Here is a 15,977-nt window from a genome sequence, read left to right on the forward strand (position 1 = left end):
GACATATTAAGCCATCTTGTCCAGATAAATGCAAGCTTAAATGCTCACTGAACATACCTGTCGATCAAAGAGAAAAGATTTTTGAGCTCTTTTATAAGACTGCCTCATATGAACGACAACGAGATTTTATTCTTCAAAATGTTAAGGCAGCACCAAGTGGGAAGAAAGCACAAGGAAAGCGGGTTAACCGTGTTTATTATTTGCCAGTTGAAGACAAAAAGATGCAGGTATGTCAACTATTCTTTCTCAACACAATCAGCATTGGCCAGAAGATGGTTACATACACCTTAAGAAAGAAGAAAGATGTTGTCTTCTGCAAGCCGGATAAAAGAGGCAAACATAAGTCAGTTCGTAAAGCCAAAGAAGTAGATTTGGATGCAGTGCGTGCCCATATTAAGAAGTTTCCAGTAATGCCTTCCCACTACTGCAGAGCTACCACGAAACGGAAGTACTTGTCTCCAAATCTAAGTATGGCAAAAATGTATGACCTGTATGTGGAGGAATGTTTGAAACCACTTTCCCTAAAGCAGTATCGCCATGTTTTCAATACAGAATTTAACTTGGGATTTCATGTTCCAAAGAAGGATGCATGCAAGAATTGCAGCTGCTATACCAACGCATCTTCTGAACTTAAAAAGAAACTAGAAACAGAACATCAAAAACATCTAAAGAACAAGGAAACAGCAAGAAACGAAAAGGATCAAGACAAGAGCAAGGCAGCAATAGATCCGTCATTCAGATCTTTCACATTTGACCTCCAACAGGTTTTGTCAACCCCATCCTCGAATACATCTGTGTTGTTCTACAAGCGGAAACTTTCCTCATATAACTTTACGGTTTATAACCAACAGAGTGGAGAAGGTACATGCTTTATGTGGAGCGAGGACATGGGACGCAGAGGTTCCTGTGAAATGGGCACGTGTCTCATGAAGTACTTGCAGCAACAGCCAGAAACTGTGAAGCATGTCACATTTTTTTCTGATTGTTGTGGCGGGCAAAATCGCAATCAGTTTGTTGCAGCAGGATTATTGTACATGGTCAGGACATCATCAATTTCTGTGATAGAACAAAAATTCCTTGAAAGCGGCCACACACAAATGGAAGTCGACTCAATGCACAGTTGTATTGAACAAGCCAAAAGGAAAACCACTGTTTTCCACCCAGACCAATGGTCTACCGTTGCTTCATTGGCAAGAAGGAAACGACCATACAAGGTTGTGCAGATGAGGTACAACGAGTTCTATGACCTCAAAAAACTGGCTGGACATACGCTGCATAATGTAAAGAAGGATATAAATGGTGAAACAGTCCAATGGATGAAGATCAAGAACTTGAAGTTTGAGAAGGATGCACCTCACTTGATCAAATACAGGTATGGGTTTGATGAAGAATTTCATGTTCTTCGTGTGAGTGCCTCGGGAAGACGCAAAGGGCGTGAAGTGAGCCTGGAAAGCCTATACAGTGCTCGAATCTTGATCTCCGCTGCTAAAAGGGCCGATCTCATCAACCTCTGCGACACACATGTTATCCCTGAACTTTTCCACAGTTATTACCGTGGACTTCCATCCAAGACAACGGAATCTGACGATAACAGCGATGATGACAACGGGTCAATGCATATCCCTGAAGATTAATATACCGAAGTAAACGATTGTATAGATTTTGGATTTGTTTGTTTCATTGAAAAGACTGAACACATAATGACATTACTTCGAGTATCAATGAGTTAAAGGATCACTGAAAAGGAATGCAAAAGCACCTTGCTTGATTTGATCGAAAGGTGAATGATAACGTCAGTTAAAGAAACGATTCATATCATGCATCACCTGTCCTCATACTCAAGCAAACAGTACATTCATGCCCAGTCCATTCTGTATGTCTGATGCACCTCTGAAAGTCCTCATTCTTGGTCATACATCATAGATACAGTTATTATTTAAGGGCAGAGTAATTAAGACAGCGCCAACGTTTATTTGGGAAAAGCGTCAGTTTATCAAAAACTCCTTAAATATCAATGCGCCAACTATTATTATATCTGGTTATGATACAAACATTTCCTCGAAACTGTAGCCCGTAGGCCTGAAGAAGGCTGTTTGAAGAGAAGACGATGATAAAATTTCAGTTTTAGATGTAGGAGGAAAACCCCAGATGGGGAAACTCACGAAATCAGGTGGAGACAGGAAACCACATCCACATGTGAGGTTCTGGTCTGCGGTGGGATTGAAGTAGGTTTATTTGTCACCGTTCACAATTACATGTTTTTACCATCTCTCTAGCTTTTAAATCGCAGCAGGAGTAGCTTTATCTTCACCGTTTTTTGCAAAATAACAAACAAAACGAGCTTGCGATATTGACCAAAAATGTAACATCACCAGTGGTTAAATGAAGAATTTACTCATTTTAACAGACGCATTAAACACTAGACTTTGTTTCTTCATGTTAAAATATACACATGGGCATAATGATGCTGGCGATACTAAAATAGTATAAATACGTGTATTTGCTTCATGCAATGTCCCTTCATGGCCATCATAATGCCATTGTTTGAATTTTGAGAAGTAAACTGCTACTTTCACTCGCAAATATTCGATTGTACATGTTTTCGATAATATATGATATTTGAGAAATAAACTTGTTTATATTCGTATTTGATTGTATGAATGTTAAGAAACATAAGATACGCACAATTTGTTTATGGATTTTGAGAAATGAATTGTATAATACGCACAGATTTGATCGTATTAATTTATGGAGAATGAACTGTATGATACTCAATTGTATGAATTTTGGAAAGTTAATTGTATGATACTTATAATTATTATATTGTATAAGTTTGAGAAATGAACTTTTTGGTACACATGATTGTGGAACTAATTAATGTTTTTAGACACTGTTAAAATATATTTATATTGATGAAAAATTAAATGTTTTGCAGAATTCCAACATTCGTTTCCTTGTAACCACCCCCCTTGACATTTGAATCTAGCGGCTATATTATGCTACGGATAGCGATCGATGCTATAAGTATCCCACCCCCACGAATTGATTAGAGAAACATAAAAAGCGACCAGATAATGTTTATTGTGGATGAATTTATAAGCATGTAGGAACAAAAAGATTGTTGAATGTTTTAATCTAAAACAGTCTGTACTTGGTCTTACTTCAAATCAATAGACCTTTATCATGGTGCAGCCATATTGATTTTCTCCCATTCAAATCAGTGTAACCATACCGAGTCTGGAAGAAACCAAAAAGTCTGGTTCCTTTTTGTACAATAAATATTAGCATTTATTACAGTTAATGGATACAGGGAACATGACCAAGATGGTGGTAGCATGATAAAGGTCTATTACGTTGCTGAAATGCGCCCTTAAGACCTTAATTTTCCTAGCGGAGATGAGAAATAGTTACTGGTAAAAGGACGTAACGCCCTTACGCCCTTCTTCCGGGAACAATTTACACACGAAGAATTTTCACACTATAGTGTGAAAATTGTTCCCGGAAGAAGGGCGTAAGGGCGTTACGTCCTTATGTTATGCCGTGCTCGGACGTTTTTGTTCCCGGAAGAAGGGCGTAAGCATAATTCTGCTTATAACTAAACAATAAAATAACATAATGCCATCAAATTAACACAACATAATGAATTTAAGCATATATCCACACAGTCCAAATCTCAACTTCATACGGCTTAAAATGAGAGTTTTACGGCATTCAAACCTAAACTTGATTTCTTCGAATAAAGAAAAACAGCCCAGATCTGCCCTTACGTCCTTTTAACGGGCACACGACGATATATAATATATTTTGTTAAAAAATGTTTGATTGATGAACCATTTATTTTTATTATTTTTAAAATTATTACTACACTTACATTATATTATGTAGGCCTACTAGTTAGTTTGTGGCAAAGGCCAAACTGATCATCACAAAACCTGAAACGAGCGGTTTTATACCGCGTATGGTAGGCTGATACTTTGATTGTACATTCGTTTTCATCGGCTTTTTATTTTAGGAAACCTGTGATGTCGCAGGTTCAGCAGCAACTGAAAACCTTTTAATTAATCATAATCATAATTATTTTGTTTCTGCTTAGGAAATGGAAATCATCAGGGTTCGCCGATGTCGTTGTAAGAAGCCATACAGAGGCCTGGGGTGCAGTCACAAATTCACCGATGACTACGTCTTTCGTACATGTCTCCAAATGAATGCCCTTTACCCACGAGAAAAAATGATGTTTTTGCTTGGGAAGCTGTCCACCAGTGGAGTTTGAGCCGGACCAATGACGGAGACCAGGAAACAAAAACAGAAGGAGCGGCAGAACAAAAGGTCTACCATGGGCTACTATGTCAACAGGCTTCGAGTGTGTAGAGACTCCTATTGCTTCATCTACAAGTAAGTTGGAAAATACACTTAAAGAATCAACCTAGGATCTTGTTAGGATTTTGGCAAAGGCAAATTTTCCATCCTATTTCCTGTACAGTTCTAGCTACATGTAGGACAATTAAATTGTTTGGACTCTAGAAACTGGAATCTAAAACTCGAACCTTCAATAAAGCTGAGGTTGATTGTGGTTGCTTTCTTTCACAATTTAAATTTTTCACATTACTACACTTTATTGAGTAAATAAATTTATTATTTATTTTTTTATTTCTAAGGGTCAGTGACAAATACATCACCAAGCTGACGAAGACAATGGAATAGAGGTTATGGAGAAACACAGCGGTGGGGCTCAGCAAAATAGTAGAAAGTTCGTCCTTGAGGACATTGAGAGAGCCGTGAGGTTTGTCACCATGTTTGCCGAGGAGAGAGCACTGACCATTCCAGGCCGAGTGCCCTCAAAAAAGTCATCAGATCCACGGATCAGGCTTCTCCCAGCAGTGGAAAATAGAACATCAATTTGGAGGAAGTACCGCAAGAGCTTGGGGGGGGGGGTTAGGTGGATAGGTGGATATGTCATCGCATCAAATCCTTTTTCTACTATCAGGTACTGAACTTGAACCTCGTAGTCGAACTGAATCTATCCCTGGGTTGAGCTGCCCTGGCAATGTTGCAGCTATCTAGTGCAGACAATTTGGGAAAAAGATGACGTGCCACTTAAATCATGTTCAAGTATTATTATGCATTTCATGTTATTTTTAGACCATAGGGTGATGGCCAGGACGTCCTTCAACAATGCATGGAAGCGTCACATTCCGTTCATTCTAACGACAAAGCCGCGTACGGATCTATGCTGGACTTGTCAGCGTCATAGTCGGAAATTCTACCACAGTGCCAACAACAGTGTTGAGACCAAGCGGGAACTCCTGGACCAGCATATAGAGCATCTACGAGTTCAGGGATGTGATTGGAGAATCATGAAAAAAACAGAAAATTGAAATTATCCCAAAAGGTGAGTCCCAGCCTTGCGAGCGCGCAGCGCGAAGCCATTACGGCGTGGGGTCCGGGGCCCGCTTAAGGGCCCCGGGAAAATTTTTAAATGTAGATGCTCTGTGGTGCAATCTCAGGGACATCTGGGGCATCTTTTAAGTTAGAATATTTTGCCTTTTTTGTTGTCTCTTCTTTAACTTTTTCAGTTCATCAGTATCACTATTGGTTTGCCACTCATTGTTTTCATTTAAATACACTGGTATTACTGACATTGTCAGTGACACTGACAAGAACAAAGAAATACCCACAACAAATCAAACAACACTAGACAATAATTTCTAACAGACAATTTATGTGTTTTTATTTGTTATTTCATGTCAGTTAACAACACAGCAGACTACTCACTTGAAAGTTGGAGGAAATGCGACTTATTTTTTTGATAACAACTTATTATCAAAACCATATCAACACTTAAAAGCATTATGCACTGATCTGCTTAGACATTTCTCTGTTTGCTATAATTTGTCTTCTTCTCTTTCAGTCTTTCTGCCAATTCTTGGAGAACCCTCAACCTTCCCTTCTTTCTCTGCTGCTGTAGGTGCTTGAGTCGGGCCAGCTTGCTGCTATCGTCCAAGGCCTGTTTTGCTGCCCTTTTACTGAGAAGAGTTTTCTTTATTTTCATTAATCTGAGTTGTTTTTCCTTTTCTTCTTTTGCAAGTGTCAGCTTCCTTCTGTATATAGCACTTGCACTCCTTATATTTCGACACATTGTTCTATCAACAGGCTGATTAGGGGAAGTCTTCTGGAACAGCTGGATGGCAGTTGTTGCTCTTGCCCTCAAAGCGTACTTGACTCCTTGAACAGCTCCGTAGGTTTCCACCTTCATGCGGCTCTTCTTTGTTCCCATAACATCCCCCATCGTGTTGAAGGATGATTCAACCTATTGAAACAAGACAGTCTTTTACAATACTTTCAATTCCTAAATGAGATATGCATATTCTGAAATGAGGAATTCGAAGTTGTTGTGTTTTATTTAGCATGGAACATTTCTTTTAGCCATACTCACCTGAGGACCTGAAAAGATGGAACAAACTGACAAGACAACTTTGCAAAGGGATCGGTAGTTGTTACTCTTAAGGACCAGTGTCCACCACTCATCAAGTCTCATGTTCTCCGTCACAGCAGGGAGGTGTTTATCCACCATGTACCTAAATATAAAAATAATAAATGTTTAACCTTACAATGTTCGGCATTTCTAGAAGTAGGGGATAAAGTAAATTCCAATGTTTCAATGAGTCATGCTCAAATCTTGACATGACAAATACATGTATAAAAGAGATAAAAGACTTTTTGAAATATAAATGCTTATTACCTGTGAACCTCAAGGTCATAACTGTCTCTTTCAGTTGAGTTGAGGATTGAAGTTGGCAGGAGGGTCAGCAGGTCCTTTAAAAGCTTGCAAGACAGATGGTGGCCATGTGCAGCTGGATCAATGCTAGACATCGCCCTCGGAAGCGGATTGTCAAGAGGAAGCTTTTTCTGGAGGTATTGGCCACAAGCTTTGAATGCTGTCCGCCAGTTATGTTATAGCGCCCTCATGCGTCCAGTTATATTGTAAACATTGGCTACGCCATCTTCTTTCACGGTGTACGTTTTGTCGTCACATTAAAGTTGTTCCTCTCGTTATAAGTCTAGTGTTTGGCCGTTTGTAATCATTTGAGAGTCCCCACATATTACTATATTGGCGTGGTGGCAGCGTCGGAAACATTTCCACGCAATTTCAAGCTCATAACAGGACTGGTCGTCACAGGAAACCGTCGAGTTTGAGTACCATTTCCGGACTCCCGATCGTTTGCATCCTTCACAAGCAGGTGAGCGGCTAACCAGCTGATACTACAGCTGTGCATAACACTGACTTTGATTTGTCCCGTAGCGAGAGTGACTACTACACCCTCCAAACATGGCCACCACACATCGTGCGCCAAAACAGTGGTCCCTAAGTAAGAATGAGACAGTAAACTCCTTCGAAAACTGGAAGCACAACCTGCAATATACTCTCTCGCTTGACCCAAACTTTGCCCCCTTTCTCATTGACAACTTCACATGGGACAAAAAGACTAAGGCATCTCCCCTCCGTGGATTTATTGATGATGATGACCAGGTCCCAGCTGCCAAACGCCGGACCGCTCAACAAAAGATGTCCATGCTCGAGCTCATGTTAGGCCAAATAGCTAACTACTGCCCAGTCATCTCCAGAAGCACTATAGTTAAGAATTCCACATCCATCACAAACATTTGGCAAGCGATCCGACTACATTTCGGATTCCAGTCCACTGGGGGACACATACTAGACTTTGCATCCATACATCTCAATGCTGATGAACGTCCGGAAGACCTTTACCAACGCTTAACGGCCTTTGTCGAGGATAATCTCCTTCGTCGGGACAGTGGCATATCCCACCATGGCCAAGTTATCAATGAAGATGAAGAGCTATCTCCTTCACTTGAAAACTACATCGTGCTTACATGGCTTCGACTTATCCATAGTGGCCTCCCCCGCCTCGTCAAGCAACGCTATGGCACCGAGCTACGCTCCCGCACCCTAGCTTCAATTAAGCCAGAAATATCACAAGCCCTGGAGTCATTGTTGGAAGAGCTACAGAAAACTTGTCCCCTCTGCAAACAAGTGGGACGCAATGACTATCGCCATTTCCTCAGTGAATGCCCCCACTTACCTGACCCAGACCGCAAGTACATCGCAAGAGCACGCCAAGTCGCTAATATTCTCGATGAGTCAGATGACGAACCCACAGAGCTGGCTTGCGCCCTGGTTGACGAGCGTATTGACAACCAGCTTTCTTCAGAGTCATCGACAACACTACGTGTTCAGGTCCGACAATCCCCATACATCGACACGTTCCATGACCACCACACTGTCCGTGTTACCATTGATAGTGGGGCAACAGGTAACATGATTCGTGAGAACACAGCGAAGAGACTAAATTCCAAAATACGCAAAAGCTCACAGTCTGCCCATCAGGCCGATGGATGCTCACCCCTGGTAGTCATCGGGGAAACCGACTTCACGCTGACGCGAGATGGGAGCGAATTTCGCTTTGAGGGATTAGTCGTCGAAAACCTTGACGTTGAAATTCTCGCAGGGACCCCCTTCATGGAGACAAATGACATTGCAATCCGCCCTGCAAAACGTCAGGTCATACTCGGCGATGGCACTACATACACATATGGATCTACCAAGGAACCCAAAGGTCGCCACACAGTACGACGAGCAGACGTCTTACGTGCCCCAAGTGTGGCAGGGCGAGTTCGCATCCCAAATCTCACAGACGAGCCCCTGGTCCTCAAGCGCAAGGAACAATTCTGCCAGGTTAGTCCAGTGTTCCTACCCCTGTCAGACAATCTTCACGCGGACAGTCATGAACAGGACACGACGGGTGCCCCAACAACTCCATGCCCCTCAGCACGCCACATAACGCACTCTGCCTCAATCACACTTGATCCCAACAACATGTTGAATTCAGACATGCAGTCCAGATTTCGCGGCCTACATGAAGAATACGATGAGGTTTTCGACCCAACATTTCCTGGCTACAACGGTGCGGCAGGCCCCTTTAAAGCCGTTGTTAACATGGGCCCAGTTCAACCCCCCCAACGCAAAGGCCGCCTGCCACAGTATGCCCAAGACAAGCTTCGCGAACTGCAACACAAATTTGACGAGCTTGAGAAGCAGGGAGTCTTTGCCCGCCCAGAAGACATGGGAGTCAATGTTGAATATCTCAATCCCTCATTCCTTATCAAAAAGCCAAATGGGGGCTTCCGACTTGTTACCGCGTTTGCCGATGTCGGCAGATACAGCAAGCCTCAGCCCTCCCTCATGCCGGATGTAGATTCCACCTTGCGCAAAATCGCACAGTGGAAATACCTCATCGCCACCGACCTCACCAGTGCGTTTTACCAGATTCCGTTATCTCGCCAGTCGATGAAATACTGTGGTGTCGCAACACCATTCCGTGGTGTTCGTGTATATACCAGATCTGCGATGGGTATGCCTGGCTCCGAGACAGCCTTGGAAGAGCTCATGTGCCGCATCCTCGGGGACCACCTCGAAAAAGGTATAGTTGCAAAGCTTGCCGACGACCTCTACTGCGGCGGCAACACCCTCGACGAGCTACTCAACAACTGGAGATCAGTTCTACATGCCATGTACAAAAGCCGCTTACGCCTTTCTGCATCAAAGACAGTAGTCTGCCCAAAGAGCACTACAATTTTGGGCTGGATCTGGTCCAATGGCACAATCCAAGCCAGTCCTCATCGGATAGCTACCCTCTCAACTTGCACCATACCCGACAAAGTTGACGGATTGAGGTCATTCATCGGCGCCTTCAAAGTGTTGTCACGAGTAGTTCCAGAATGCTCCAGCCTAATGTCTCCATTGGACGATGCCGCAGCCGGACGACAAACTAAAGACAAACTTACCTGGTCAGATGATTTACGAGCTGCATTCCGCAAAGCCCAAAGTGCATTGACCTCTGCCAAAACAATCACTCTCCCACGCCCAGACGATCAGCTATGGATTGTGACTGATGGCTCAGTCAAAAAGCACAGCATCGGCTCAACACTCTACATCACTCGCAATGACAAACCTCTCCTGGCCGGCTTCTTCAGCGCCAAATTGCGAGGTCGCCAACCTACGTGGTTACCATGTGAGGTTGAAGCTCTCTCCATCTCCGCATCGACCAAACACTTCAGCCCCCTCATCATTCAGTCGAAACACCACGCATGCATACTCACGGACAGCAAACCATGTGTGCAAGCGTTTGAAAAGCTATGCCGTGGCGAATTTTCAGCGAGCCCCCGTGTTTCAACATTCCTCTCCACAGTCAGCCGATATCAAGCGTCAGTCCGACACCTCGCCGGATCAGCCAACATTCCTTCTGATTTTGCCAGCCGCAATGCTCCCACCTGCCACGACTCCACCTGCCAGATTTGCGCCTTTGTGAAGCATGAGGAAGATTCTGTGGTCCTTCGCATATCTGCCGAGGACGTGATCTCTGGTAACACTAAACTCCCCTTCACCAGTAGGGCAGCGTGGGCAGAAGTCCAGTCCGAATGCGCAGACCTACGACGCACCCATGCCCACCTCGTCCAGGGAACCCGCCCCTCTAAGAAACTTACCAACATCAAAGACGTTAAGCGCTATCTCCACGTCGCCTCTGTAGCCAAGGACGGCTTGTTGATAGTCCGCCGTGACCAACCCCTGTCTCCAACACGTGAGTGCATCATCGTCCCTCGTCAAGTACTAACTGGGCTCCTCACGGCACTTCACATTCAGTTAAGCCATCCTACTCGCCACCAACTTCACACTGTCACAAACCGGTACTTCTATGCCCTTGACATGGACAAAGCCATTGAACAGGTGACCACCAGCTGTCATCACTGTGCATCCCTACGCACCACACCGCATACTGTGATTGAACAATCCACGGGAGATCCCCCAGAGACAATCGGTGTCTCGTTTTCCGCCGACGTCATCAAACGCAACCGCCAACTTATCCTCGTCGTGCGCGAAAATACTACTTCGTTTACTGCATCATGTCATGTGGACAGCGAACGTCACGATACGCTCCGTGATGCACTGATTCGCCTTTGCATTGAGCTTCGGCCATTGGACGGCCCTCCTGCAGTAATTCGCACCGACCCAGCTCCCGGGTTCACACGCCTTGTCCGCGATGACTTCCTCAAACAACACCACATGAGCATTGAAGTTGGCCGGATCAAAAACCCCAATAAGAATCCAGTCGCAGAGAAGGCAGTTCGTGAATTGGAGGAAGAACTTCTACGTCTGGACCCAATGGGAGGAACCACTACACCATTGGCCCTCTCTCTCGCCACCGCTAACCTGAATTCCCGCATCCGCACTCGTGGGCTCTCTGCCCGTGAAATGTGGCATCAACGCGATCAATTCACAAATCAACAAATCCCGTTCTCCGACCTGCAGATGATCCAGTCACAACACCAGCATCGCACAACAAACCACCCCTACAGCGAACGGTCTAAAGCTCCCCTGAGACCCGCTGCGCCAACGCCACAGCTTGAGGTTGGTGACCTTGTGTACCTGTACTCTGACCGTGACAAAACCCGAGCAAGAGACCGATACCTCGTCTCATCCGTCGAAGGTGCATGGTGCAACATTCGCAAGTTCCGGGGCTCCCAACTAAGATCTGCATCGTACCGAGTCAAGAAATCCGAATGCTACAGGGTTCCATCACACTGGGAACACACCAGCATGCACAGAATGCCTCCCCCACCGGATGACACTGCGCATGAAGATGATGACATCTATCTGCAACCAGCACCACGACCCCCAGATCCACCACACATCCCCACGGAACTATCCACACCTGCTGATGATTCCTCCGACATTGTCCCAATCACCGAGGAGTTCACACCTCACAGCGCTATGGGTTCAAGCGAGACACCCACTCCCGTCACTGATGAAGAGCCACCCACACCAGCCCAGCCCTGTTCCACTGTACCTACTCATAGGCGCTCCAGTCGTCAGCGCAGCCTGCCAAAACACCTGAAAGACTTTGTTCTGGACTATTAGTTCCCGAACCTCACTTCGTTATAGTGTTTTTGCTTTTGTTTTACGGGGCAGAATAATCCCCATGCTTTTAGGCTCGAGGGTAGTCCACCCCTATGACAGCCTCAGTTTTTTGCTCTTCATTTTTTTCCCTTGTTCTTTGACAGCTGATCACTAACTCATTGTACGCGAGACAGCGTTTTTGAACAATGACTGTAACTTGTTTGCTTCCCACAGGTCACATTGCCTTTTTTTCTGCATGTACAGTACATGTAGATGCTCGGCCTTGTACTTATGTATTGTTTTTCCATAGAATAGAAGAAAAAGAAGTAGTCGCGCCAGTTATGTTATAGCGCCCTCATGCGTCCAGTTATATTGTAAACATTGGCTACGCCATCTTCTTTCACGGTGTACGTTTTGTCGTCACATTAAAGTTGTTCCTCTCGTTATAAGTCTAGTGTTTGGCCGTTTGTAATCATTTGAGAGTCCCCACATATTACTATATTGGCGGTCGACACTTGTCTTCTGAAGTTCAGCGCAATGGAATCAGCAGTATTTGTGTTCTTCAGGATATGCCCAGCTTTGTTTCCAACAAACATTTCCTTTTCCTTGAGAAACTGACCATTATCTTCAGTTAGGGGCATTGTCTTCAGCTGAGAGGGTGTCTTGTTCAATATTTCCTCCTGCTTCACATAACAGGATATAAAGTCTCTGAACAGTTGCTCCTGTCGGTCTGCCAGTATGTGTACCATTGGCTGTTTGGACTGAAAGAGGACAACGTAGCTCTTCAGAAGTGGGAGGACTGACTGGTAAAAGCTGAGAGTTAGGATAGACTTCTTGGCCTGAAAGATAACTTTGGAAATTATATGTTTTTTCCGCTTCTTTCCATCATTGGTCATGTTCTTGGAACCGTTCAATTTCCAAATCTGCTTCAGCCTTTCCTTGGCAGCGAGGCTGACATCATGCTTCCGGAAAATAGCTATCATCTCACTAAGATAAAATGCCATGTCCTCCTTCGTCATAAAACCAAAGTAGAAAACCTGGTAGGCATCCCACAGCCGCAGTGATGAAAGTGCACAGTCATAGCAGGAGAGCCATCTATGACTGATGAATCGCTCTGACACTGTGAAGCTGATGTTAAGGAGGGAGCAAACCTCTTGGAGAAGTTCTCTTAGATCTACAGACCATCGATGGTCATTGAAAACATCATTGAAGAGGCCTTCAACGTAATACTTGAATGGCTCACAAAACTTCTTGCTTGCATTATGGATGTGATGGCATACGTCTCCATCAATGTCTAATAGTTCAGGATTCTTTTCTTGCCTGATCTTTACCTCCAAACCATTCTTTGATCCTCGCATGACGTTGCAAGAAGCCATAAGTATAGCCATGACGTTTGTCCAGGGGATCTGATGTTCCTTAAAGAGATCATTCAGTGCTTTCATAACTGACTGCGTTGTAACTCTAATTAACTCCAGAGCTGCGAGATGTTCAACCATAACTCGACCTTCATCAGCAGAGTAATAGCTAACCAGCACACCCAAGACTCGTTTGTTGTTGCTGCTGGTGCTTTCATCAATATTCAGACAGAATGGACTATGCTTGATATGGGCAAGTGTCTTGTCTCGAAATGTTTTCTCGAGACCGTACATCTTGTATCCTGCCGAAGTCCTGTCCATGGAAAGAGTGCTCAGCATCTTTGAATCCTTCGCAAGCTCCTTTGCAAGGGCTATGACAACTGGGGCCATGGTCATGGGCATACTGTGTTCTGCAATTACTCCGAGAACCATTGCCTGAAAAATTGGAATAGTTTAAGACGATTCACTCAACACGTAAAACCGACAATACCATTGATGCACTTCTTCCAAAAAATTATGCGCTGCATAAAAATTGCTGCATGTACTCGCCTATCAAAAATAAATTGGCCAGGGGTTCCCCTAGGGGCGGTGAGCCCATTTTGACCGACTCAAATTTGAATAACATGGATTATTCAAATCAAAACCAGAGTTAAGTAAGTTGTAATAAATCATGCTAAAACGTTTGACACTCTACCAAAAATTTTGTTTTCTCTAAAAAAATTACCCCCAAAAAGGCAAAAATGATACATTAAAACGACATAAACAATTTTTTAAAATATGAACATATTATTATCACATCATAACTAGAACTTCGAAGTAGAAGAAGACATTTGCCCATACTCAGTCATATTCATAGGCACAGTTAACAACAAGTACGTGAAATCGGAGCTTACCTGGCTATCTGCAACTCTGTCTATAAGTGGGACAGTTCTCACGGCGTTCCTGGTTTCAGTCGTTATTACGCCGCCCGAGTCCACCACCAACTTCATGTTGTCTCGCCTCACATGCCATGCTTTTAAGTGTTTAGCCTGCTTGACATGCGAGACGAGTGCTCGTTTCCCGTTCGCCGAGTAGTTGATGGTGTCGTTGCAATAGTTGCAACACACCTTGCCAGCGGTCGCTATTTTTTGAAAACAATCTCTTAGCTTATGTTGATATCCATCAATTGTGACTGTCTCTTGGAGCCATTCCCAGCGAAACTTGTTCTTTACTCCATTATCGATCTCTTGAACGGACGCGTCTCCATACAACAGGACCGTCTTTTTAAGCGCGGCCATGTTGGAAACAAATTCAATGAGAGAAATCAGCGGTGGCTCAAAAACATGTGTGCGACGGCTGGTACCCAGAGGTGAGATATATTACAACGGTGGGTGCGTTAAAAGGCACCCGACTTCATTCTCAGCCCGCTCGATCGTGTACATTTTTTTTCCCAGGACAGTTAAGGCCACTCAGATTAGACCACACACGCCCCGCGTCCATTTAGGGGTTCAAGGAAAGAGTTCCAGGGTTTGCTATTGTGGACGAGGTTGCACCCATTTGCGTGAATCACGAGTTTTGGCAAAGGAACTACCTTATATAATTATTCGCAAACCTCGGCCGGGCCGCGGGGTCGAGCGAACCACATTACACTCGCGCTGACGTTAAAGTTACGTGTGTTAAAATGCATAATAAAACAACGCAAGTTAAGTACATTTTGGACGATTTCGGCAAACAGACATCGATATGAATATTTAATTATCACATTCTACCCCCCTATTTTCTCAACGAATTCACACGATTCACGTTGATGGACTTTTGAGGAGGAAAAAAACGGATTTCCGTCAAAAAACGGAAGAATCACATCCCTGCGAGTTGTTGACATGGAAAGACAAGTTTACCGGGACAGCGTCATCGCTGCTAAGGAGGTGGTAAAAGACAATCCAGCCCAGCTTGGACAACATCTGCCAAACTCCAGGGAGGGAGCAATGCATTACAGTTTTGACTTTGCCCAACAGGTTTGTAGTTTATTTGTTTGTTTGTTCGTTCGGTCAGCCAGTCATGCAGATCCTTGCATAAATTTTGATTGGAGGATTGTCCGTCACGTGATAGCAACTAAAGTACCACTACATGTACACTCAACTCATTCACCGAGCATTTTCGTCCCATTCATGGAGCATTTTTCATTCCATCCAATAAATTCTATTGCACGGTGCGTACCACAGCACTGCATGCTTGTTTCCTTTAATGCGGCAAGACAGTTTCTGCAGGTAGGCACATACTTCATGTGCCCGACTGCAAGTCTCAACATACGCAGACAAAACACACTTAGTCCCTGTTAAATCCAAAGTAATGGGTGTAACGTCACAATAAAATATTGTAGGCCCTACGCTTTGCTTGCTTTAAAGGTGTCCTCTAAACAGATTAACAAAGAACCACTTTGATATTATATTGAAAAAATATTGAATGTTTTTCTTCTTGCAGGCAATAGTGCGAATATTTTTATTCGTTGAAAGATGCAATGTTCCATTCAACTCTGCTCCGCCTCGTTGAAAAGAACATTCCATCATCAACTCATGAAAATATTTGCATCGTTGCACTCATAAACATTTATTATTTGGTTTAATACAACTAAAAAAATTGTATTGATCATTGCAGATTTTCTATCCACA

At 43.9% G+C, this 15,977-nt stretch overlaps 2 protein-coding genes across 2 annotated transcripts; both read right to left on the reverse strand.

Moving 5' to 3' along the window:
- Positions 1-12,417: 12,417 nt before the first annotated feature.
- Positions 12,418-13,350, reverse strand: LOC117299150. The gene has a single exon (XM_033782613.1). The coding sequence runs from the start codon at positions 13,348-13,350 to the stop codon at positions 12,418-12,420; it is 933 nt and encodes a 310-aa protein (XP_033638504.1).
- A 27-nt stretch (positions 13,351-13,377) lies between these two features.
- LOC117299151 lies at positions 13,378-14,606 on the reverse strand (the record flags this gene model as incomplete). Its single annotated transcript, XM_033782614.1, has 2 exons — positions 14,223-14,606; positions 13,378-13,764 (listed from the first exon to the last, which is right to left on the reverse strand). Coding segments are annotated over exons 1-2 (771 nt in total), but the record flags the coding sequence as incomplete, so codon positions are not given.
- Between the last annotated feature and the right edge of the window lie 1,371 nt (positions 14,607-15,977).

The sequence above is a fragment of the Asterias rubens genome, chromosome 14 (assembly GCF_902459465.1).
Source record: "Asterias rubens chromosome 14, eAstRub1.3, whole genome shotgun sequence".
Classification (NCBI taxonomy): Eukaryota; Metazoa; Echinodermata; class Asteroidea; order Forcipulatida; family Asteriidae; genus Asterias; species Asterias rubens.